The 27,701-nt window shown below is 31.9% G+C and overlaps 2 protein-coding genes across 2 annotated transcripts; one reads left to right on the top strand and one right to left on the bottom strand.

Annotated features, from left to right (window-relative positions):
• Window positions 1-23: 23 nt before the first annotated feature.
• Window positions 24-16,428, bottom strand: LOC143045046 (kinetochore protein Spc24-like). The gene is made up of 5 exons (XM_076217336.1): window positions 16,406-16,428; window positions 4,088-4,282; window positions 3,259-3,508; window positions 1,980-2,056; window positions 24-921 (listed from the first exon to the last, which is right to left on the bottom strand). The coding sequence occupies exons 2-5, from the start codon at window positions 4,260-4,262 to the stop codon at window positions 815-817; spliced, it is 609 nt and encodes a 202-aa protein (XP_076073451.1). The 5' UTR covers window positions 4,263-4,282; window positions 16,406-16,428; the 3' UTR covers window positions 24-814.
• Window positions 16,429-21,247: 4,819 nt separating this feature from the next.
• On the top strand, window positions 21,248-27,335 carry LOC143045045 (18S rRNA aminocarboxypropyltransferase-like). The gene is made up of 6 exons (XM_076217335.1): window positions 21,248-21,469; window positions 23,516-23,708; window positions 24,355-24,548; window positions 25,517-25,696; window positions 26,044-26,113; window positions 27,066-27,335. The coding sequence occupies exons 1-6, from the start codon at window positions 21,319-21,321 to the stop codon at window positions 27,298-27,300; spliced, it is 1,023 nt and encodes a 340-aa protein (XP_076073450.1). The 5' UTR covers window positions 21,248-21,318; the 3' UTR covers window positions 27,301-27,335.
• Window positions 27,336-27,701: the final 366 nt, after the last annotated feature.

The raw sequence follows: 27,701 nt of genomic DNA, 5'->3' as shown, positions 1-27,701 counted from the left end.
AAAAGTATACAGATCTTAAGATTAATAAAACAAAGAAGTGTGTACAGTTTTAAGCAATAATCTAAAATCGTTTTTGAGATACAGTGCGACATGTGAAAAAAACACACCCCTGTTTTAGTTACAAAGTGCCGTAACTCCAAGTTTCAATCTTATTTTCACCAAAAGGTATACAGATCATTTGACCAATATAAGAAACAACTATATTAAGTTCATGAAATTTGGATAAGTCCTTTTCAAGTTACGGTGCAACATGTTTACGCCCGACAGATGCCGGACATTTGTATACCATAATATGTCCCGTCAAAATTTTGACGGGCGTATAAAAAGGATATATGGGTTACATTGTAAGTTAGTGATATTGAACATCAAAACCAATATTTTTAAACATGTGAAATGAATAAGTCTTTACATTAAATTTGAATAAAAGAAAAATAATATTCATCCAGGATTTACAAAATCAACTTTTAAAGATAGATTACAATTACTTTTACATTTTGTATGATAAAATTTGCTGTTTCATTCATTCAAAAGTTGTTAACACCTAGGAGGGTAAACATCACCCCTACATAAACATTATTACTTTCTTAAAATTTCTTAACTACTGGTACATAATAATCTTTAAATATTTTAAAATTTTCTGCATTGTTACATTAATATTTGTATTGTTCATACACCTTCAACCCATCAGTATAAATGTGTATTTCTTCAATAAATAAAGTTAATGAAAATTGTCCACATGACAGCATATATTCCATGGCAAAGTTTTATATTTCTGTTTAAAAGTAAAAAAAAAATTGTTATAGCCTAAATTTGGTCACCAGTCCTCTTCTATCATGTCCCATAATGAGTTCACTATGTCATATTTTGACACTTGTTCCTTGTTGAAGGTGAAAGGTTTTACTTCAGTATTTCCACATACATCTGATTGCAATGTTAAGGAAACATATTAACACAGAATACATATAAAAAAATGTTGAAGAAAATCAGTGAACTAATTTTTGTACTGGTTCTTCCCATGAAATTGAGGTCAAGGTTAGATGAAACCTATCAGTCAGATATGTATACCTTCAAATCATTCCATACAACAAAAATATTTACACCTTATAATTATTTCATAACCCAATTAAAGTTGACCTTTTGCTTACAGTATCTCAGATACGGACATGACAACATAACTTTAACCTTGATCACTGATCCATGTGGTAGAGGTCAGGTGGTGAACCCTACATGAGGGACATGTAAACATTGGGAGGAACATATGTACCAAATATAGATATCTGTTTACTTGTTTACAAATTTTGTAAAAAAAAATTCAAGCATGAAAATAAGGTCAATGAAAATGGACATATGGAAACTTTGTACAATTTAGTACATGTATCTGCATACAAGGTATGATGCATCCAGTATTTCTACATTCTGAAATATGAAGCTTTATACAAATAGAATATGCCATACTGGATTGTATTCCCTATACGTCTCACCTTCTTTAATTTCCTTTGCAGACGAGACAAAAATTAAGAATATTTTTGTTAAGGGTATTCTTGTCTTCCTCATTTCTATAAATTTTGAATAAGATACAAGTTAGTGAAAGTAAAAGAAAATTTAAATTGAACCCCTAGGAATCCAGCATTGCTTTTGAAGTAAATATAATTTTGTTTAATTGAAATGCAATGAGGTATCTTATCCCAGCATTACTTGCTGTAGACTTCTTGTAATTTAAAGAATGCCAATTATCATGGACTTCTTTGGTTAGGTGAACCATGAATTTTTAAAATGTTCAATAAAGTTCAAATTTGTAAAGGCTTGTATGCAAACGTTGCAAAAAGATGAAATTCAAATATCCATGAACATGCCATTTTCCCTCTAGCCATAAAAATTAGTACCTACAAAAATAAATATACCCACAATTCAATGATTTTTGCCACTTTTAACATTAATAAGAGTAGACAATGAAAAAATTTTTGTAAAAACAAGGATACAGCCTTTTAGTTCGTTCTGTGGTGTGTCCAACTGCCAGTGTAGGTTGGTAATTAACTTGTACAGTGTGATGTCATGTCTGTAAAGATTAATCATATTTTAAAATAGCGATATTTTTTTTATGCAGTGCTCTCCCCATGGCCTTCTAACATCATGGTAATGTGATGCTATATTTCTTGAGCGTGATGCTATCTGAATTGATTTTCTTATAGGTAGTGCAATGTGATACTATAAAATTTAGAAACAAGAAGATGGTTTTTCAAATCTCCTTGTTTAACAGGATGCTATATCAACATAGGCACAGTTTTTTTTTCAAGTAACAACATACAGCATCATATATAAAGGTTGGCACAGATCCTCATATAAAATGGGAATTATACCCAAAATCAAGTATCAATTTTATGTGATAAAAAAATAAATATTGCATTTCAAATAAGGGTCAGTCAGGTAACTGGAACCACACAACACTTTTCTTTGGCCTAATGGCCATGATGGCACCCACATTCATGTAAATGACCACTTTTTCCTTTGAGACCATAGATCAAATAAGAACTGAATAGAGGTTAATGCCTTCCAAAATGATGCATAAACACACAATTCTGGAAAGAGCATTATATACATCCCAGGTTATTGCAATGATATTGGAAATGCTCTGGATTCAATATTATTCTTTGAGAACCATTTTTCATGGTTTTGGTACTATACCAGAATAATTTAAGTGTTCAATTTCCTTTTGTTTTGTATGCAGATTTTGGCAAAACCATGAATTCAAATATTCTTATAAAATACATTTTTTTCTAAATCCATGAAAATTGATAACCAACAAAAATAAGTGAATCTACATTTGTTTGCACCTTTCCTGAGTCAGGAATCTGTTCTTCAGTTGTTGTTGTTTGTGGATGTGGTTCATACATGTTTCTCATTTCTCATTTTTTTTATTGATATTTTAGACTGCTGGTTTTTCTATTTGAATGGATTTACACTAGTCATTTTTGGGGCGCTTTATAGCTTGCTGTTCCGTGTGACCCAAGGCTCTGTGTTGTAAGATGTACATTGTGACTTGGTGACTTGGATGGAAAGTTGTCTCATTGGCAATCTTATCGCATTAATCTACAGAAACTCTACAGTGAATAAAGTATGAGCTAGAACTCAGCAGCAAGCAAGTAAAATATTTACAGTATGTCTGTCTATGGTCCAAAATACATTGATTTTGGTATTGATATTTTCTATAGTCTAAAGTACCTTGATTTTGGTATTGATATTTTCTGTAGTCTAAAGTACCTTGTTTTTGGTATTGATATTTTCTTCTGTTTTTCAACTTCCTGTCTTTCCAGCTCCAATTTTTGTGATTCTTGTTGACATGCTTCCAAATTTTGTTGTAATCTTTCACATGTTGATACAACATTAGCCAGTCCTTCTTTCTGTTGAGAAACTAACTGCTCTAAACTCTGCCCTTCTTGGTTTAGATGTTGGCATGCTGTTTGGCTTTTCTGGTAGTTGGCTTCCTCTGCAGACTCCATTTGAATAACTTCTAAAGTTACAAAGTTTTTTTTTTGTTACAGTAAACCATGGCATAAACCATGTTACATCATTGGTTATCTTTTATTTTAAATTTGTTAAAAATATAATTTGAAAAAAAGCCAGATTAAAATTTTACGTACATAACATTCACTGGCAAATGTCCTATGCATACATGTAGTGATGATAATACATGTAAGCTCAAGTCATAAATACAATATATGCACAATTTTGTTCTAGACAGAGGCTGGATTAGAAGATAAGTCTGTAAGATAACATGTCACCTCCAAAATTCAACAGAAATGATTTACTGAAAAAATATGCTCGAATTACATAAATTTATATTAACATTCGCAAATGGTCTGATTCTCTGACATGCCTAGTTTTATGATCGGCTGGTTTTGAATATTACTATACAACACTTTCTATACTTAAAAATTTCATATAATTATTTCAAACAAAATTGGAAAGAAAATACATGTATTAATTTCGTATGCAATAAAATCCTATGTTAAAGTATAGTAAAGATTACTTTAAAAAAAAAAGAAGGCTTATTTCACATGTTTCTGACCTTAAAAAATTAAGTGGTTACCTTGAAATACTTGTTTTGTCTGTGCCTTTTGTATTTCTCTAATTTCTAATATTTTCTGCCATTCTTTAACGATATTGTCAAGTAAAGTATTTTCAATCTTTTCATTATCAATAACTGTTATCAACTCCTCAGCAAGGCGTACAATATACTCTGGTTCATTGAGGCTGTCATCCATCTTGTCAGGCACTCTATGATCTGAAATTAAAAATTAAAATAACATATAAATTTATTAGTTCTTTCATAATATGAGCTGCGTTGGATAGAAATCGACCTTATACAAGTGCATGTATGCTGTTTTATGTAAAAGACTTTGATTGATTTTGGAACATTTTTTGGTTGATTTTGGAACAATCAAATACAAAACAAGAGAAACATTTTGTAATAGTCTTATAACAGTTTAATTTTCAAACAATGACATTGGGATGTTTTCCACCCAAAATAGGAAACCAGATGTATTGATACTGATTTGCATAAGGTCCGTTTCTATCAATTGCAGCCCATATAATATCCCCTTTCAAAAATTAAGGCTACTGTGAATCCTAGTGGAATAAGATATATGTCAATTGCAAGTTAAAAGACACTAAGGTTTTTTTGTGTATATTCTTTTAAAGCACCATTTGCAATTTAGGCCAAATAAAAATATATGTGTGGTTCCAGTAACCCTACCTTCCCTACTTTTTCGTCTTAAAAATAGCATACCCTGAAAATTTTATTGTCATTTTTCATTAAGCACTGTTAAAGTCAGAATGTTGCTTCCATAGAATGATAGACTCAATGTAAAAAAACAAAAACAAAACAAGAATGTGTCCAAAGTACACTGATGCCCCACTCGCATTATCATTTTCCATGTTCAATGGACCGTGAAATTGGGTAAAAAATCTAATTTGGCCTTAAAAGTAACAAGACCAACTAATAAGGAACATGTGTACTAAGTTTCAAGTTGATTGGACTTTAACTTTATCAAAAACTATCTTGACCTAAAACTTTAACCTGAAACTCACACTTTTAATTTCTATGTTCAGTGGACCATGAAAATGGTGTCAAAAGTCTAATTTGATTTAAAAATATGAAAGATCATATCATAAGAAACATGTGTATTAAGTTTCAAGTTGATTGGACTTTAACTTCATCAAAAACAACCTTGACCTAAAACTTTAACCTGAAACTCACACTTTTAATTTCTATGTTCAGTGGACCATGAAAATGGTGTCAAAAGTCTAATTTGATTTAAAAATATGAAAGATCATATCATAAGAAACATGTGTATTAAGTTTCAAGTTGATTGGACTTCAGCTTCATCAAAAACTACCTTGACCAAAAACTTTAACCTGAAACTCACACTTTTAATTTCTATGTTCAGTGGACCATGAAAATGGTGTCAAAAGTCTTATTTTGTTTTAAAATAAGAAAGATCATATCATAAGGAACATGTGTACTAAGTTTCAAGTTGATTGGACTTCAGCTTCATCAAAAACTACCTTGACCAAAAACTTTAACCTGAAACTCACACTTTTAATTTCTATGTTCAGTGGACCATGAAAATGGTGTCAAAAGTCAAATTTTGTTTTAAAATAAGAAAGATCATATCATAAGGAACATGTGTACTAAGTTTTAAGTTGATTGGACTTCAGCTTCATCAAAAACTACCTTGATCAAAAACTTTAACCTGAAGTGGGACGAACGGACGGACGGACGGACAGAAGGAAGGACGCACAGACAAGAAAACATAATGCCCCTCTACTATTGTAGGTGGGGCATAAAAAATCCCTAATTACCTACCTACCCACCCTAGCTTTTTTTCAGATGTAACTGGAACCACACATACTATTTTATTTGGCCTTAACTGATTAATATATATGAAGAGTAGATAGGGATGAGATATAATTATAACTTGAGACAGGCGTTACCTGTGAAAGAGGACGAAGCCTATATTTTCCTTATTTTTTTTTAATTCAAACATTGCTGACTATGACTAGGTGACCTATAGTTGTTAATTTCTGCGTCATTTTGGTCTCTTGTGGAGAGTTGTCTTATTGGCAATCATACCACATCTTCTTTTTTATATTTAACTTCAAAATCTGTTAAAAAAGAAATTAAAATACTGTAATGTTTCCGATGTTGGTCCTGTTGTTAGGGATTTTAGTTGTGACGTCATTTTCAATGTAAACAAAGAAACGCCATCATCAGATATAAACTAACAGGTCGATCAACGGATGTTCTTAAACCCTGCTGACTGCCATAGGCAATTCCCAAATAAATTGATCATGAGGGGTTGAAGTCATAAAACTTTGCTCAGTGCTTGGAGCATAAAAATTATGCTTGAAACATGAAATCATGCATTTTGATTGGTCGATTTTGGAGTATGAGTACAAAAAACTGACTCTAAAGGTTTATGACTTCAAGGCCAAAAGTGACAATTGGATCTCAATATTAGTTTAATGCCATACAGAAAACAATAAACTTGTGGAAAAGATGATATACCACAAACATGAGGTGAAAAAATTCGTACACCATATCCAGATATCGTCAATTAATGTCCCTTCAGTGATGTTAGGGGGATCGAACGGTATTGGCCATATTATTTACCTCAATTTAGAATAGACTTGAATTTTAAAGAGTCGAAATAGGATGAACAGATCATATAAACCCAAAGAAAATATAATACAAGCCAAAAAGAAAAAATATAAACAAGTCTAAATTGAAAACAACGTTCAAACATACATGTATGATTGCGTTGGATAAAAACCGCAATTCTTATATGTGTGTGTATGTACATGTAAAATAATGCATATATATAATGTAGTTGACTGCCGTGGATAGTAAACTTGGAATTGATAGTAAATAGCAAATACACTTTATTCATAGTATATATGTATGTCAGTGTATGATTATACAGAAAAACGTGAAAATTATTGTCCTGTCCCAGAGTCCTTATGAAAATTATGTTAAATTTTAAAACAGTTCTAAACGGAAGTCTTGCGTATGACTTATAAACAAAATATGGTCACCTTTATTTTTGATTTCGTCCCAAATTAACCCAAACTGAATAATCATAAGCGTGGATGACAAATGTGTGTAGGCATGGTACCAGGTCTATAGGACACAGAGGGTTGATGCTTAATTAATTGTGGAAGGAAGAGAAGTGACACACAAAATGAGGTCTTCTCATATCCTAGTGTATAAATATTGGATATTTGTTTGCTGACTTGAAATATATATTAATCCTGCATTGTGCAGGATCCCCAAAAGTTCACATACATAAGGTTTATACACCCAGTATGTATTCTCATGTGTAATTATTGATTGTGTTGGAAGTTAATATATAATTTCAAAATAAGTCCTTCAAAAAGGTGAAATGTTTTAATTAGTTTACATGTCATACAGCCAATTCAGTATATATATTACTCTAAGATAATCTTTTCAAATTAATTATTAACATAGAATAAGAAAATATCCAATTAGAGTTAATTAGACTTCATTATAAGACAAAAAGTGCATCTAAGTTAAAAAGTTGCAATAGACAGGGGGAGTAACTCTAAAATTCCAAGACATCTCTAGTGTATAAGAAGTTGATTTTGGAATATTTCTTGAAAAATTCGAATATCTTTGCCCATTTATCAGTATTTTATAAATTAAGTGACCTATTATTTATTGTGTATTTAAATTAAATGTAGCTAAAACAGACTGTAGAAGCCAAAGAATCATTCTTTGTTCATGAACGTCAAATTACACTTTCAATAATCAATTCAAAATTTTTTTTCATATTAAGCCGCCTTATCCACCCTGTATAATTGATTTGGATTTACTGAAATGTGTTTTTAAATACTGTATATTATACAAGTGAATCTTTTAGAAAATTAAGGGGAGATTATTTAAACTTATATAAGTATATTTTTTTTTACTTCTTCAAGTGATTAAAAATTACTTACAAGTACAAGTAGTACACCTGACTGTACTACATGTATGTGCCAGATTATCAGATTATATAATAAATATTAGTTATCAAATGGCCTTTTGAACAATAACAAAAATATCTGACCATTATGAGGGAGACATGTGTCAGTGGGGACTTCACCAGTGTCTAATGATTTCTGATTTATACTGCACTCGTTCTATTTGAGCAGTCAAAATGCGTGGACTGTATATTTCTATGTCATATACAGTCACTGACCCGATATCACTTTTCCTCATGAATATTTAAATAGAAGTTGCCGAAATAACATTTAATTATTCATACGACCTCTTCAACCTGTTCTTGTTTCCAATGCAAACAACGATGCGTGGAACGACTCAACCTTGTTTCTTTTGCAATTATTGGAAAAACATATTTCATTTATTAATATTTTTTGTTTGCAACCTATAAATCATTAATTTGTTATGCTTATGGTTGATATTTTAGTCCATACTCAAATGATTTCGATCACCATCGAGTGTGGGTTTCAACAGGTAAATGTACATTTCATTGTGTTGAAAATTTCTCTGTGAGCATGCTATGAGGCCTTTTTAAAGGGGATTTCCCCAAATATTTAAATCAAATAAATAACCTTAACGCATTAAACAACAATTGAAAATGTTTTTTTTAGATTGCAGTATAAAGACAATAATAGTGCATTGACTTGACATATCAACGATACAAGGATTCGGCCCGAAACGGGAAATAGCTTGGCACAGCCTCACATTTCCCCGTTTCTAAGCCTCATCCTTCATTTGTCCTTATATTGTTGATATGTCAAGTCAATGCACTATTATTGTCTATATATGAGGCACGAATACATGTAGGTGATATTTCATGTGCTAACTCCCTAAGGCAGTGTGGCTTAACTTTTTGGTCCACTTGCTTAATTGATCAATTTAAATTTAAAAGTAGTTTGGATATACATTGGATGGTTATATTATGTTTTGCATGGTCGGGTAAATTAATTTCTATTTAATTTTTTATTTTTGTTTGCAACCAAAAGATGATGACTTGCTTCAGAAACATCTTTCCTCGTTGGAAGAATAGGAAAGGAGTGGCAAATGTGTTTCCACCCAGAAATATGCAGTCATCTGTGTCTTAGGATGATGCCAACAACACCAGACATCTTACTCGCTCCATTTTGACACACTTGAAACAATAGGTAGTGGGAAATACCTTGGACTTCCCATCAGAAAGACCTCACCTATTCAAATCACATCAACCAGACCATGGGAAAAGCCTCAGACACTTGGATTATTATGGAGAAATCTGGGTAGGTGTACCCCACGACCATAGGCTGTATTGCCTTTAAGCACAGCAGGTAGAAAAGGTCTTTCCTAGGTTAAACTTGTAAAGTGTGACCATAGAAACAGAATGAACCAGGACACCTTTCAAGACATACTGCATATAAAGGCTTTACTTAACTGTGCCAACCAATGCATGCTTTGAAAACTTGTCCGACAAGGTGCTTGAAAAATAGAGTTTTATATGGGCTTATATGATGTTGATCTTGTATATACATATATATATATATATATATATAATCAGTAATTCAATGAATAAACACAATGATTGATTAATATCTTTATTAAAACATGCCCTTTTCATACTAGCATATCATGCTTTAAATGCCCTTTTTCATGATTGGCACCCTGCCCTTTTCAAATCCTAGCTGGAACACTGACAGGTCCTTGAACTCATCACTTTTAGAAATGGTGAGTCGGACTATTTGCACTGTTCTACATGTATGATCTTTTTTAGGCATAGTCATATAGTAGCAACAGTAATGAAATACTCATCAATTTAAATTAAAAAAAATTTAGGGGTATTTGAAAAGCGTGAATACTTTCACGCGATGAACATCTTCTACAGATCGATTGAAACAAAAAGTAAATTTTGTTTGAGAATTTGAAATGATACAATATTTCATTACATATTTATTAATCAGTTTGAACAGAATTATCATATTTTAGGATGAAAAACACTTAATTAAAAAGAAAATTATCAATCATCAAAAATATTGATCTATGGCTTTAAATTTTTCAACATCTTTCCAATTTGGATTCTTGCCTTAACAATGTCGACAATCATGAATCTTCTAGGCAAAACAATGTGTTTGGGACTGGAGGGATACAATACAATGAAGACGTATCCCAGGGACTCGCAGGTTTCAATCAAAGCGCTGTAAGCGCTGAAGGCAGTTAACCAACAAGAATGTGTCCATAGTACACGGATGCCCCACTCGCAGTATCATTTTTCATGTTCAGTGGACCGTGAAATTGGGGTTAAAAATTTTAATTTGGCATTTAAATTAGAAAGATCATATCATAGGGAACATGTGTACTTAGTTTCAAGTTGATTGCACTTCAACTTCATCAAAAACTACCTTGACCAAAAACTTTAACCTGAACTTCGCACTATCATTTTTTATGTTCAGTGGACCGTGATTAATTGGGGTCAAAACTTTAATTTGGCACTAAAATTAGAAAGATCATATCATGGGGAACATGTGTACTAAGTTTAAAGTTGATTGGATTTCTACTTCATCAAAAACTACCTTGACCAAAAACTTTAACCTGAATCCAGACGAACGGACGCACAGACTTACAGACCAGAAAACATAATGCCCCTCTACTATCGTAGGTGGGGCATAAAAACCAAGGCAAATGTAATTATGAAAACTGTGACAATGTTGCTTCAACATTAAACATTCATATATATGTATATAGTACATCTATGTTTATCTAATGAATTAATTTTTAAGGCAAATAATTTATATGTTATCAAGGTTTAAAAAGCAATGCATATACATGTATCAATATATATTTTTTATGGTGCAAAAAATAAAATGGTACAAGTTCACAATGATTGCAGTTGTTCTACTTGGTAGTTTATATTGGGTTAAGTTGACTGCAAGTAGTACAAGTTGACTTATTATGAACATGTTATAGTATGAATGAACTAGTTTCCCTGGACAGAAAACGCAGTTAGTACAAAAGTTATGAGATACGAATAGGACAAATCTTCACTACTACAGGGATCAAAGGTGAGGTCTGACTAACCTGCCCATATAAAATGTAAATGATTTGTTATTTTGTCTCATACATGAATATATATAGTTTAGGGGTGGGGATCTCAACAGTTTTCAAGTTCTCAAACAGGAAGGGGTAGGGTGACCCTAGGGACTTCCCCTAAATTTCATTTTATTTGTTATATTGTCCTATACATGAATATATATGGTTTAGGGTTGGGATCTCATCAGTTTTCAAGTTCTCAAACAGGAGGGGGTAGGGAGACCCCAGGGACTCCCCCTATATTTCATTTAATTAGTTATATTGGCCCATACATTAATATATATTGTTTCAGTGTTGGGATCTCAACCGTTTCCAAGTTCTCAAACAGGAGAGGTGGGGTCACCACAGGGACTTCCCTATATTTCATTTGATTTGTTATATTGTCCCATACATGAGTATATATGGTTTAGGGGTGAGGATCTTGACCATTTCCAAGCTCTCAAACAGGAGGGCATACAGTGAACCGAGGGACTCCCCCTATATTTCATTTGAATTGTTATATTGTCCCACACATGAAAATATATGGTTAAGGGGTGGGGATCTCAACAGTTTTCAAATTCTCGAACAGGAGGGTGTGGGGTGACCCAAGTGACTCCCACTTTATTTCATCTGATTTGTTATATTGTCCCATCCATGAATATATATGGTTTAGGGTTAGACATCTGGGCCGTTTTCAAATTCTAAAACAGGAGGGGTGGGGTGACCCTGGGCGAGTCTCCATATATTTCATTTGATTTTTCATATTGTCACAAACATGAATATACATGGTTTAGCGGTGGGGATCTTGACCGTTTCCAAGTTCTCAAACAGAAGGGGGTGGGTGACTCCAGGGACTCCCCCTATATTTTATTTGATTTATTATATTGTCCTATACTTGAATATATGGTTTAGGGGTGGGGATCTCGACCGTTTCCAAGTTATCAAACAGTAGGGCTTAGAGTGGCCTAAGGACACCACTTATATATCATATGATTTGCTTACGTTCAGGTATAATATAATTTAGTTGCATTATTTGTGAAAATAAAGTAAGAAACTTCCAGGTACTTTAATTGACCCTTCAAATTGAGACAAAATACCCCTTTAAAATTGCAGTAATTTGTTTACACTTTAAAAGCATCTCTCATGCATTATCATCATTTATCACTGATAAAGAAAATTCATACTGTGACCATGAACATATATATTGTTAGATATACTGTTCCCAAATGTCACATTGTATTGGATTTTGACATTAAAATTTGTCAAAAAGTAATTTTGAGTGTCTGTATAAAATATTTTTTGCTGTTTCTTTCTTTAACATAATTATATCTTTTGGTTTTCAATTCTACTACTAGTGTTTATATTCATTTACTATACATAGATGGGACAACATTCCTAATGCGCCTCGAAATGAGGAACTCAAAAGTCATGTGTAAAGAAAAAATCTCTGTGTAGTGATATTGGACATGTTTCTATTATTTACAAACGACTGAACTTAACCATTTGTGGTGATTAGAAAAGTAGAGGAACATAGAATAAATGTGTAAAAACTATGGAGCTATTAAATGTGTTCAAAGTATTAAATTTTCAAAGAACTTATTGTGTTAAAAAGGGGATATTTTACTACAAGGAGCCGCATCACAAAAGGATGTTCGGGGTATGCTAATTTACGGAAAAAGTAATCTCACTTCGTACCCCAAAAATTTAACCACATATGTGAAAATGTCATAGCTTCGAAACGAGCTATCATACATATCCAAGTTTACGATATGGACTGAGCTACAGGAAAAAACGTTACAATTACCACCTATGTAAAAACAATTAAAGATCTTGACCCAGATGTATTTTGTCACCTGTCTGGATTTTTTTGTAGTTGATCGCAAAACCCGGAATTACCCTTATCCACTTCCAGAATCGGATCCGATATTGTAAAATGTTGTCTTCATGGCAGCCATTTTATTGTGTTTACAGTGTCGTTGTTGTCAATCAGATACGATTTTACTCGAATTTACATATTATTTGTCGGCAATTTTCTGTATAAAGCTAGCGGTTGAACAAAATGTACTTGCTGTCATGAATTAATATGAGGCAGGCATTACCTGTGGAAGGGGACGAAGTCTGTATGATTTTTTTTTTAATTCAAACATATCTTAATTTCAAAACAGAAATTCCGTAACGTTTCCAATTTTGGTTCTGTTGTTAGGGATTTCAGTTGTGACTTTATGAAGTCATACATGTATACAATGTAAACAAAGAAACGCTATAATTAGGTAACGTTTTTTCATATCAAGGAATTTTTAAAAATGAAATTGGTATTGCGTTCCTTCCTATTTTATACTAGACTGATAAATATATATTTTACTCAAAGTTTCATGCAAACAAGACCGGAAAATTGTAGATTTCTGCGCAGAAGCAGGAATCCAAAACACGACATAAAAAAGTTTGAAAGATTTTTAGTTCATTAGTACAATGAAAATTTTGGGAAAATTTTTCCCCCGATTTAAAAATTTTTTTTTTTATTGATTTTTCTACTGTTATTGGTGACTTCGTCCCCATATAATGATGAAAATAAGTTTTTAAATCGTTTATTTGGAGACTTTGGTGAAAAGGTTTGCAAAGTAATTTCTTATTTTCTTTCAATTTGAAGGTGACTCCGTCGGGCATAGCTAGAAACCAAGTCGAATTTCCGTGTGCAAAAGTGGAAGGTCGCGTACCTCGGCCCACCGTTAATTTGCAACCCTGCCTCCAAATTTTAAAGATATGAAAATTTCATCTTCTTATTTGAAATTGCCGCCAACAGCATGAACAGTTGAACTTATTATATAATAGACTACTGACGTTGTACCAGTGTTCTCCACAGAAATTTTGGATAGCATCACATTTTGCGTAAAAAAAATTAACTGTATTTTTTTTTTTAATGTCATTTGTCGCGTCGCGTTAATGCTCTATTTCCTTTTTATGTTTTAGTTTATATTGTTCAATTCTTTACTGAGAATACAATTATATTATAACCACAAAAACAGTTGTGTTCAGTTTATGTTTTCTTTATTCATTTATAGTTACAGAATTATTGTTTTCCTCTTGTGCCAAATAAAAATAAATATGTGGTTTCAGTTACCCAACAATAAGTCAAATGAATGAATGGTTCATTATAGTGCAACCTGTATATATACAAAACTAAATATCTAGTACACAAAATTAACTATTTTTATATTATATAAAGTAAAGATAAAGCAGCAAAAGTAGCAAAAAAAAATCAATTTAAAAACGTTTTTTTATCATGTTTATGAAATTCATTGTTTCATGGCACTCAATGAATTAGTCCCAATTGTTTCTAATCTTTACATCAAAATGATATGTATTTTTAACAAAGTTATCTAACAAATAGTCTGTTAATGCATAGTTTTCTCCATTGATATATTTTTTCTGTCTACTGTCCATCTGTTGTCATTATCGTGAAAATGCGGATTTTTGTCATATCTGGTCCGGTTCCGATCCGTAGTTAACACAAAAATGTGCAATGGCGGCCGTAGAAAAAATTACGAAAATGAGTCCGAGAATAAACATTGTTTGACAAGAGATTGAGAATGAATAAGACGCTTTTAATGCATTAAATGGATTAAACATAAACTTAAGCCAATTATGATTACTTCTTCAAGAAGTATAAAACTTATTTTAGCTCAAAACCAAAATCCTCCCTCTCGTATTACCGGAAAAGAAAGAAAATATTCTTTGGAGAGTTGCACAAATAAACGACCTTTTAAAAAAAAAATCGTTTCAATCTTTGAAATTTCGTAATACAAAACGTAGATTTCGAATTGTTTTGTGATTGCATTTTTCCATGTCGAAATTGGTGATTGCAGACACGTGGTATTAGTTATGTCACAAGTGTCAGCTTGGGATATTCGCATCCAAACAGTTATCACCATGAGGGCAATTAACACCTGGCTATTTAATCTCTTAATTGCCTTTAGTGTCCGACTTAAAGGGATTACAATTAAAGGTGATATAATTTTTATGATCATAATCGATAATAGATGAAAGTTCAAAATTGAGGACAAGTAAAATAGCATCTTCAAAATAATTATAGTGTTGCGGGAATTATTATAGCATCACGGTGAAAAATTATAGCGTAGCGGTACCGCGACGCTAAAACGGCCTGGGGAGAACACTGGTTGTACTCGTATTGATGTCGATGACAAACAATATTCCTACGACTTTTGCCATTTGGGAAATCTAAACTACATTGTTTGTACTTGTCTTAAGAGATTTTCGGCGATTAAATATTTCATACAATTGTTCTTTGACATCTAAGCCAAAAGCACAGGTCATAATAAACTACACTAGGATTACTAATGAGCACTACTCCCTATGTGTAACTTCAAAACTTTTGGATGATTTGACGATCATTTAAGGTTTTTCTGGTCATATTTTTTGTAATCCAGAATAAAAAGTATTAAAAAAGTGCTTAATTAGTTATATATAATTAACATAGTATCCAGCTAGATAATAACAATGGCAAGTATTTCAGCATTTATTGGATGGAACACAAATCTAGGGTGCTCGCATAATGCAACTTAACTGCATAAAAATGAAGTGTCCAGCTAGATTTTCATGCATCGAGGATGCTTCTATGTGTCTTATGGAGAACCATACTTCTCCATATACTGATATATATAAATTTTAAAATGCTATACCAAATTTAAAATTGATTGTTTTGTTTCAAGTTGTGGGCAAAATTGTTATATCAAGATTTCCAATTAGGAGCATCCATGATCCTCCATAGTAGTCCAAATAATTATGACATCTTGAAAGGCTATTATATTTTTTTCTTTCACACCTTTCAAGATGTCATAATTATTTGGACTACCTCCAATGCTCCATAGGGGAAATCCCCTGCAAATACACCTTATCTCTAATCCCGGCTGACCCAGCTGCTTGAACTTTTGACATCAAAATTTTACAGGAGCCTAGGTGATATCCAGCCATCCAGTTATGGCAGACAAATAGCGATAAGGTGTATAGTGACAGTTAGCAGATACAATACATCTTATTGCTATTTGTCCGCCAATTTTCTGAATATCACACAGGTTCCCGTAAAAATCTGATGTCATAAAACAAAATATCTGACGCCACAATGGAAAAGTGATTCTTGTATGCGTCAAAAGTTCAAGCGGCCAGGTCAGCAGGGATTAGGACTTCAGGGCCAGAGTGAACACCATCTCCTAGACCCATCAACATCTGAAATATACAGCAGGATAAGGAAAGGGTAAGGTGCGAAAGTTTTTTGGGATCTCACGGACCTCATACCTAAATTGACATAATTTGTACTTTCAAGACATCGTCATCGACAAAATTATGACAGGATATAGGTATGGCAAACCAATGGGAGATAACTCCAAATTACCCTAAATAATTGTACCCAGATGTGTGTAAAAATAAAATCTTTGGGTGACCTCCAATTACGGTCTTTTATTAACTTGTTAAGTCTCAGAAGGTTCTGATTGCTTTTGATAGATATTATATGAATATACATGATTCTGTATATTATAATTTTTGGGAATACGATGAAATATTTGAGGTACAAACAAGGGTTTGAAAGTTACATTTGTTTCAAAAAAATACAAGGGAACTTTATACAGCCATAAAATGTACTTTTTTATTAAGTTTAATATATTAATTAAATAATTAGGTCCAATAAATAAATCTAGATAGCTGTGTTCATATCAAAATTATTTTTTATAAATAACCCTCCTTTATGTGTATACAGAGTTATTTCCCTTGCATGGACAACTTTTGGTTTAGTTTTGATTGGAAATCAGCGGTGATAGTTTTTTTTTGGCATTATACAGCCAGTTTATTGCCATTTAAAGATAGTTTAACCACTTGCCATTGCACACGAGGCAGTAAGGATACTGAATAATGTGGTTTAACAACAATCAATATACATGATGAATTTACTTTACTTTTATACATACAGGTATTTACAGTACTTAATCTGACATAATTATTTTCTTTGAAATTTCTCAAATAAAAATAATGTTTTTATTTTAGTCATGTAGAATAATTGTTAGAAGGTTGTTGTTTATTTTTATTTATAAGCATTCACTATCGGCCTAGCCAAGATCAGATGTGCATTTTGTGTTTCACATGAGGTCAAAAATGAGTATCACCTCAGGGAAAAACTCTTTTGATATTTTGGTTCAAAAATGGTTTAAATTATGAAAAATTGCTATCGTTAGGCTAACACTGGAAGCATTTATATAATTACATGCAGTTTTTGGAAGAAATATTTAATATTTTTATTAAATAAATGGTGTTTAAAAACTGTATAATTTTCTTTAATGGTTGGCTTCAAGACATGGTCACCAGTGTCAGATTTTTGGTCAATGACAAAGACAACAAAATATGTTTAGAATTATTGAATATCAAACATTTTAATTGAAAAAAAAATGACAAGAACATGTTTAACTCAGTTATTTCAAACAACAGTAGCTTTCTTTGATCATTAATCTTATCTGATAAAACTGTATCTAAAATTATCTATAAATAACAAAACTTCCAAAAAAACCCTTTCTTTTGGTGTATAGAACATTAAAATAACTTGATGCGTATTCTTACAATAAACAATCAAACTTATCAATACAATTTATATGTTTTGTCTACGGACAAGACATTGTATTCATATTTAATGAAATGCATTATTAAAACCTAATTTTGATACAGCTGAAAGTGTTCTCTTAAAAAAAAACCATACATTTTATCAGGTTTATCTATCAAATGATGCTTAACTTCGAGGAAAATGGAAACACATACATTTTGATAATGTCTACGGACAAGACATTTTATTGATATTCAATTAAATGCTTTCAAAGATGATTGTTAAAGTTAAGATTAAAAGTTACTATTTAAATTTTAAGCTCTGTTTTTTAAATTTTGGAAAATACAAAAATGTACCCATAATTCTTTACATATCTCAATAATTTATTGATTAAGCCAAACTGAAGACACATTCTTTTAACTGAAATACATATATCTGACTGTTTAAAACAATCAAACTATTATTAAAACTCAATTTTGACATAGTTGAATGTGTTCTCTTAAAAGAATAACATACATTTTACCTATCAAATTAGGCTGAAATCAAGGAAATTGGATACAAATATATTGTGGTAATGTCTACGGACAAGACAATTTCCGTTAAAAAAAAAATCTGTTAGAATTAATTGTGACTATATTCATGTTGAAAATACTGAGTTTTAATTTGAATAGATAACTTTTATCACCTATAAATAAGATTTAAGTTCCATAGCAGACAAATAATTGAATTTAATACTTGTTATGTACAAGTGTCTTGTCCGTAGACACTTCCTCATCTGCTGTTAATACTGAAATGCAAAAGATAAAGTTAGAGAGAGAGAAATACTTTTTCTTCATTTGATTTAGTTAATCTTTCAAGGTATGCATCAACTGGAATAAACAATATTGAAGTAAAATAAGGTATGCTTTTTATGACTGATAATCTGACACTTTTTAAAATCCACTCCCGTAAAGTCATTTTACAAAAATTGAGAACACTTAAATTACCATTCATTTATTAAAAATAAGATATTTCTAAGTTTAAACAACACATAGGACTAATTAAGACCCATAAAGCCAAGCAATATTGATAAAAAGACATGTCTACGGACAAGACATGTGTCTACGGACAAGACATTCTGACATATTTTTGAATTTTTTCCTCTATTAATAGATGGTAGAAAAAAATGTTAGTAGTGTTTTCATATCTACAAAAGAACAGGAACTTAGCAATGCAACATAAATGTAATTATGCTTCCAGTTTACTAGGGAATGCATGTCTACGGACAAGACATTTTTTCACTTTATTTGTATATCCAACTTTGATGGCATATATCTCCAGCTAGGGTACTGCAATTTTGATAAATGAGGTAGTTTCTGATAATGTATATACTAGAAGAGAAAATAAAAGACATAATAGCATAAATTTAATTTATTTTTCTCTTTTATCACTACACTGAGCAAGCTAAAAACAAAAGTACAAAATTGCATAACGAGCGCATAGTATTCAACTTTTTATCATAACTTTGTAACCACTGAAGATTTTTTGTTGCAACAACCAGTAAAAGAAAGAAGAATAAATTGTCTATAACAGTGAACCAATAATGTAGTTCAAATTAAGTTCAATTATTAACTATCAATTGATAAAAAAAGGTAAATTTTAAATGAAACAACATAACGTGTAATTTTGCCCATTTTCAGCGTGTATTTTAGTGGTTTTTTTTCAAAACGGTAACACCTATACATGATATTTGATATTCATTGTGAAACCCTACATCCTCTTCTTCAGTTCAAAGATGTATTACTTATGTAAAGTTTATCTTCTTGTCTTTACAAGCCTATAACATAGACCCAATATGAAATGCACATCTGATCTTGGCTAGGCCGTAAACATGCCATATAAGATTAAGATGTATTAATTAAATAGAATGTTAATGAAAAGGGAACATTCTAAAACTATCATGACTATACAAAACTTTTCTTGTCTCAACAAATGGAAGTTTTTAACGACCTTGACTGGCTATACAGCCCTTGTCTCTCATGGTACTACAGATTTTTATAGTTATTCTTATGTTGTACTGTCACAGGTCAGGGGGAGGATTGGGCGTCCGCTAACATGTCTTCTGACATCAGACTCGGACTTATCTTGAATTGAATTTTAAATGTACGTATTGTTATGCGTTTACTTTTCTACATTGGCTAGAGGTATAGGGGGAGGGTTGAGATCTCATAAACATGTTTCACCCCGCCGCATTTTTGCCTCTGTCCCAAGTCAGGAGCCTCTGAATTTGTTAGTCTTGTATTATTTTAATTTTAGTTTCTTGTGTACAATTTGGATATTAGTATGGCGTTCATTATCACTGAACTGGTGTATATTTGTTTAATGGCCAGCTGAAGGACGCCTCCGGGTGCGGGATTTTCTCGTTGCATTGAAGACCTGTTGGTGACCTTCTGCTGTTGTTTTTTCAATGGTCGGGTTGTTGTCTCTTTGATACATTCCCCATTTCCATTCTCAATTTTATTAACACTGCCACATTCTGTATGTATGTGCCTGTTCAAAGTCAGGAGCCTGTAATTCAGTAGTTGTTGTTTGTTTATGTGTTAAATATTTGTTTTTCATTTATTTTTTTTACATAAGTTAGGCTGTTAGTTTTCTCATTTGAATTGTTTTACATTTGTCATTTCGGGGCCATTTATAGCTGACTATGCGGTATGGGCTTTGCTCATTGTTGAAGGCTGTACGGTGACCTATAGTTGTTAACTTCTGTGTCATTTGGTCTCTTGTGGAGAGTCATGTCTCAGATGGCAATCATACCACATCTTTTTTATAGTCACACACACTTACATACATTTGTATATAAAGAGTAATATTCATATTTATATTTTGTTTCTTTACAATCAAATGTTTATAAAGTTTTACTTTACATTTTCAATATACCAACTGATGCTCTGAAAAAAGGAATATGTAAAGGTATCGTCATGTTATGTGACTTTGGACGATACAATTTCATGAGAGTGGTTGACATTTTCATGCTTTATGCTTCTATTTTGACCAAAAATCTAAATATGGAGGATTGAAATATTGACTAACAAGATGTAAAAGAAGCAATATAAACAAAACTATAACCCAAATGATTAAACAAATATATTTTATTATTTTTTTAAAGAGAGGAAACAGTTTTTCCAGAATAGTAAAAAAATTTCGTTTTGAAAAGTTGGAATTTCTTCGTTGTTATTATGTGTATCGATAAAAGTGAAACTGTTTTGAAAATGTCTTCACAATGCCTTTAAAATGAGGTAAAGTTTTCTTAGATCGGTTGATTTAAAAAAAATCACTTTCCGTACCTACAGGATATTTTTTTTATTTAGCCCTGATCCTACATGTGCTCTGTTTCTCTCTAATATAACTTTTGAATTATTTAGGTTGTGTTCTACTGGGAATATTATAACTACGCATTGAATCTCACCAAAATCTTTGTAAATTTCTTTGTTTTTTATTTTGATTTTCAACTTCCCGCTTTGATTCTAAATCACAAGTCAAACCGGACACACATTCACATTCCGGAATAAGATATTTTGATCACGTGACGTACAAAATGGTAGACGAAACAAAAACATGCTGATTTGTTTGCTAATTGTTAATAATGGGGAAATCATATAGGCAGAAGAATCACGATAAATCTGAAAACAAAAGAAAAGAAAGACAAAGAGATCGACAGAAGTCGGAAATTGACTTTCTTCCAGATGCTGAAGATGGTTATGCTTATGGGTTTCAAGGGAATCAAGATGAAAATGGTAATTCACATATACTTTAAGGTTCATCATAACCTTTTGGCTAAAATGGCCGTATTTACACCCCAAATTTTATTCTGAGTACAGACTCACCTATACACCTGCAACAGTTTTAAGGGATGGCAGGAACTAGATATATATATAAATTTTAAATGCATTTTATGTTTCAGAAAATTATAAACTTTTCTAGATTTTGCTATCCATTTTTTTTCGTTCCTGCAGAAGGTGCAAAAATTAACTAAGTAGTGAAAACGATTGAGAAGCTCCCCTCATATAATCAATGTTGTGAGTAGTATTGATTTAAATGGACAATAGATGGAACATAGACACCTGTAAACAATAGGTGATTTAACAGGTTTAAACTGTGTAACTGAGTGAATCCGGGTCAGTTCATGTCCATTCACGTTCGCACCCACTCATGTTCGCCCCCTTTCACTTTCGCACCCTACATGTTCGCACCCTACATGTTCGCGCCCAATTTCAACTTTGTAATCAAGTAGTATTCTTATAAATATTATTGTTTTCATTGTCTCAAAATAAAGTGATACAGCATTTTTTTGTGTTGAATAAATCTTAATCATGTTTTGGATAGTGTATTGTTAAAAATACATATAAAAAAAGATGTGATTTGATTGCCAATGAGACACTTCTCCACAACAGACCAAAATGACATAGAAATTAACAATTACAGGTCACCGCACAACCTTCAACAATGAGCAAAGCTAATACAGCATAGTCAGCTATAAAAGGTCTCGAAATGACAATGTAAAACAATTCAAAGGAGAAAAATAACAGGCTTATTTATGTACAAAAAAATAAAGAAAAAACGAATATATGTAACACATAAACAAATGACAACCACTGAATTACAGGCTCCTTACATGTATATCATGTTCTCAGATATCATCTCCCAATTTAAAATATCATGAAAAATTGAACCTATTATGTGTTGCTCTCTTAGCTATAAAATGTATCCAATATCAAAGATGTGGAACATATTCTATCATAATCATTTGGTAACTAATGCAATTAGTGTCTCTTCCATGCCCATCTTGAACATAAAAACTAAACTAAATATAGAATAAACAACACTCCTAATGCTCAGGTTGGTTGTCATCGTGCAACACAGTTAATAACACATATAGGAAAATCATAGAACTACATTTATCATAAAACACTGTAAAACATCCAAACATACTATCCACACCCATCTGTGTCCACACTTGTGTATTGTTAAATTTTTTTAATTCCTTTCTAAATAAAGTGGGATTCTGTCAACGTTTTATTTTGTGTTGAATAACGCTTTATCATGTTTTGGTTAGTATATTACTATAACTTTGTTTCATTGACCATGTTGACTTGTTTCAAAATGAAGTGAGATTCTGACTAGACTCTACGTTTTTTTTTTTGAGTCTTGAATAAATTTTATCATGTTTTGGTTATAATAGTGTATTGCTATATTTTATTGTTTCATTGTTTCAGATCAAAGGGACCAAGCTGTTAAAAACAATTATCTTTTGTGTTTTTCATTTATAATCTTCAATCTTTTACTCATACCAAGCTATAAATACATTCAGTATTTACACGAAAGCAATTAAAAACAACAATGATGATTTTCCAATTATTCAACTGGAATTTGAATTAAAATTGGGCGCCAACGTGTAGAGTGCGAACGGACCTTGGGTGCGAAAGAATATTGGGCGCGAACGGACCTGATACCTAACTGAGTGGACCATATCAAATGAAACTCAGGTGTTTGTTTATTTTGCTATCTTCAGCAGACTGGAAAAAAATGAACATCAAAATCCAGGTAAGTTTTTGATTTTCTGAAACGTAGACTTCATACAACTTTTATATATCTAGTTCCTGCCATGCCTGGATGTTTCCTGGATGTACCAGTTTGTCTGTACTCATAGTAATTTACCACCAACTCAATAGTTTGCTTTATATGCCTAACTTTGACATCATGATATAATCCAAATAACTCCTTGATATGAGGATGTTTATCAATGTTTATCAAGAAGAATTATTTGTTCCATATTTTTACAGAAACCAATGATCAAGTGGAATTTAAGTTTCCATGTCCATTGGCCATGTGGGATCTGGAACATTGTGATCCTAAAAAATGTTCTGGCAGAAAATTAAGCAGATTTGGATTGGTCCGTACTCTTAAGCTGAAGCAGAAATTTGGTGGTCTCATACTAAGTCCTATGGGACAAAAGTGTGTATCACCAGAAGACAGGTAAATCATACATGTATATTATTTCATGGGCATTAGAAATTTTGACAGCATTCAATCATATTGTTTAGGACTACTGTTTCAGTGATATTTATGGTCAATTAGAAATAACTGCAGAAGGGTGTCCTAATAGTTTTCTTGGTTACCATTAAGACCATATGAAATAAAATAACCAAATAGTTCAGTGGACCATTAATAATTTCTTTTTCGGTATAAATATTATTTACCACTTTCTCATTAAACATGTTAAAGGGGTTTCTATCTCATTTATTAAAAAAGGTAGTGTTTGTTTTTGTACTTTTCTTCTTTTATTATCAATTGAAAAAAGTCATTTTGAAGTTATTTTGAAAATTGTTTGAAGAAAAGTACATGCATTTATTTAGTTATAAGGAATTATAGGACAACTGAAGAAGGATTGAATTTATTGAAATTTTGCTAAATAATACAGTGTACCTTTGAAATTTCAGAAGGTCAGTTAAATCCCCATGGTATGAACAGTCATTTGTTTTATCAATCATTCCACAATTTGGCTACTTTTTGTCAGTAAATGGCATTAGAATATAAAGTTATAGATATGTACAATGTTTGTCTTCGAGTCAAAATTAATGATTAATGTTTGAGCTGAAGACCTTACTTTTTTTAATTTTAGAGATATTATAACACAACATGGTCTTGCTGTTGTTGATTGTTCCTGGAACAAATTAGAGGAGACACCATTTTCAAAGATGAAAGGAGGGTATCCTAGACTTCTTCCATACCTTGTTGCCACAAATCCAGTTAATTATGGTCGTCCATGCAAATTATCTTGTGTTGAAGCTTTTGCTGCAGCTTTTTATCTTACAGGTAAGAGGGTCTACATGGGGGTCTTAATTTTGGTATCATTTAATTTTTTCTATACCTTTTAACAAAACACTCATTCTGCAAAATTGTCATGAAAGTGATTGTACAGATAAAATGTTCACTACAAGTACCTTGTCTATCTGTCCATTCTGAAAAAGCATACAATATTACATGATTAAGGAGAACAGGAAAGACTAACAGGCTTAGAGGCAGAATGATTGTATATATGTATCCAAGGTTGGGTGACATGTCTTTCTGCAGACTATTTTCATGTTAACTAACATGAAAAACACCCAATGTATTTGACAATTACAAAAAATATAAAAAGAGGAGATGCTATATGATTGTCAATGAGACAACTAGCTAACTATGTCAAAAATATCTGAATTTAAGCATAAGCAACTCCAGGTCATCATACAGTCATCAATTAAGAGATAAACCCATATACCATACAGCCAGTTATAAAAAAAAACCGAAACGGTTTATATTCATATTATATCAACATGTTCTCATACATTACTGTTCAGTGTTAGCCAAGGCTCCCTGTTGAAGACCGTACTTTGACCTTTAATGGTTTACTTAAACAAATTATGACTTGGATGGAGAGTTGTCTCATTGGTGCTCATACCACATCTTCTTATATCTATATATGTTTGTAATAGTTGCCACTGGATCTTTAACATCAGTTCAGTGTTCTCCCCAGACATTTCATCTAGCATCCTTTTAACAGGTTAATTTGAAATACCATCCTGTTTCTCAAAATTATAGCATCACATTCATAACAAAACCTATAAGAAAATCAAGTCAGATAGAATCACATTCAAGAAATATAGCATCACATTACCATGATGCTAAAAGGTCCTGGGGAGAACACTGCAGTTTATCAATCCAAATTTTAAGAGATATAACCCTGACATGTTAACTTGTCACTCAGCATTTTTATTGTTATGTGAACTTTATCTTTTTCACAGGATACAAAGATCTGGGTTCCAGACTGTTGGATAGGTTCAAATGGGGTCATAATTTTTTTGAAGTAAATGAAGAATTATTAGAGAAATATTTAGCTTGTAAAAATAGCATAGAAGTTGTGGCTGCTCAAGATGCCTACCTCGAACAGATAACAAAAGAATCAGCTGAACAGAAATTAGAAGGTACATTTCTTATTTTCACATAAAAATTTCCTTCCAAATAGTTTGAAAGAAATACAAAATATTTGTATAGGTCTAGGTCTTTTCATAGATTGTCCAAAATTCCACATTGAGAATGAAAATCATTTTTTCTTGTTTCCTTTATAATATACATCTCTCATCTGTTGTAAAAAAATAATGGGGTCAATGTAACAATAATATGACCTATTGATTTGATGCAAACAATAGCGTCAAATAGCTGATTGGAAGACAGTTGTTTCCATATAATGGTAATGGTCATAAAACGTATGTTTTTAAATGCCACCATCTTTTTATTTTCGTGTATACATGTATATCTTTTTGTTTTGTAGATCTGACAGATATAGATATGAGTTTAGATGGGTATAATCCAAACAGATGTCAATGGCCTCCATCAGAGAGGTACATACTTCTAAATATTCAGTTTTACATTTTTTTTTACTCAAGGGTATAAACTACAAGCACCTTTGCTGCATTTGGGTTTGTAGTTTATTTCTGGGCTTGCATGTTTTTCAAACTTGATGAAGTAAGCTGGTTGGTGATGGTTGTAAAAAAAAAATGTACAATACCTTTTAAAGTTGAGAATGGAAATGAGGAATATGTCAAAGAGACAACAACCAACCAAAGAGCAGAAGGCATAAACATACAATTTTAAGCTGCATGTTGAATATTTTGAATGTTTAATAACTGGTATGTATAGACTTAACCTTTTATATGCAAACATTCCTTTAACATATTTATTTGATTTTATGTAAGGTTATTTTTCAGCTTCATTTGAATAATTCATATGCTGCTTTAGCTCAAAGAAGGGCGTAAGTGGCTGAGTGGTCTTAATAGTTCAACTTCTGTATCACTAGCTATAGTCTGTCAGTACTGAAGTTGTAAGTTCATACCATGCATATGGCTGGTGTTCGACTCTGATCAGAATTGACTAGGCTTATCAGTTGTCCTGCTGAAGGTTGTGGTTCTCTCTCTGCTTCCCAGACAAACAAAAATAACCAGACTGCCATGATGTAGCCAATAGAGCTGGAAGTGTTGTTAAACACAAATTATCAATTAACTATATAATCTCAAGGTAGATTTGAAAGCTAACCTAATTGGGCATACAAAGAACCAAAAGCTAAGCCAAAACAGAAATTACAATAAACATGTACAGGAATTTGTTTCCTTAAACAAAGGTTTTATACTGTACCAGTATTAAGTTCAATAAAAATTACTAAAAACAGTTAACTCAAAAACTTTGCTATTCTTTATCATTGCAAAAATAGCTAAAGGGTAGGGATAACATAAAACTTGTATGGAGGTGTCATATTCCCCCTCTACAGGCTTAACTTTATTTATAATCTTTTTATAGTTCAGAAGAAGAAAGCAGTGAAGAAGAATCTGAAGAAGAACAGGATCATGAAGACAGTAAAAAATCTGACAGTGACCCAGAAACTAAAGATAGTATTAGTGAAACAAATGATAGTGTAAAATTATTAACAGAAAATTCAAACAATAATCCTGTTGAAAATAGTGGTGAAAAAAGTAATACTGATGATAGAAATGTTCAGTCAAATTTGAATAAGTTGACTTTGAATGATGATTGAATGTTGAAATTTGTGCAATAAATTCCAGGAATATTTTTAATTTCATAATTTAATGATGTCCTTGACGATTGTGATTATTTTATCCAAACTTATATACCACATCATATTTCATATGATATGAATATGACAATTTTTAATTTATAACAGTTGACTTGTTATCTTGAAGTCAGCTGGGCTAGGGGTTTCTTGAACTTTAAATTAAATCTATTGAAATTGAAATTTTAAGTGTGGCAGACAATGAAATGATAGTGCTGCTAGGAATTTTAGCGTGGCCCACCAACAAGCTTAGATATGGTGATCCCCTACTAGTGAAATTTTTCTTACTTCAACTTAGTTCAACTCAAGCCAATAGCGGAAATTTGTTAGAACAAAGGACACAACCCTTGCATAGGTTGGTAAGG

The sequence above is a fragment of the Mytilus galloprovincialis genome, chromosome 9 (genome assembly GCF_965363235.1).
Source record: "Mytilus galloprovincialis chromosome 9, xbMytGall1.hap1.1, whole genome shotgun sequence".
NCBI classification, from domain to species: Eukaryota; Metazoa; Mollusca; class Bivalvia; order Mytilida; family Mytilidae; genus Mytilus; species Mytilus galloprovincialis.
The sequence above is the reverse complement of the archived record's forward strand: the minus strand, read 5'-3'. Positions and strand labels throughout refer to the sequence as shown.

Coding starts and splice junctions, on each gene's coding strand:
- LOC143045046 (XM_076217336.1), bottom strand. CDS start 4,262: ATGGATGACAGCCTCAATGAACCAGAGTATATTGTACGCCTTGCTGAG. Junction 3,509..4,087: donor GACAAAACAAGTATTTCAAG/GTAACCACTTAA, acceptor TTGTAACTTTAG/AAGTTATTCAAATGGAGTCT. Junction 922..1,979: donor ACAGAACGAACTAAAAGGCT/GTATCCTTGTTT, acceptor CATTGCAATCAG/ATGTATGTGGAAATACTGAA.
- LOC143045045 (XM_076217335.1), top strand. CDS start 21,319: ATGGGGAAATCATATAGGCAGAAGAATCACGATAAATCTGAAAACAAA. Junction 25,697..26,043: donor AGCTGAACAGAAATTAGAAG/GTACATTTCTTA, acceptor TTTGTTTTGTAG/ATCTGACAGATATAGATATG. Junction 26,114..27,065: donor CAATGGCCTCCATCAGAGAG/GTACATACTTCT, acceptor ATCTTTTTATAG/TTCAGAAGAAGAAAGCAGTG.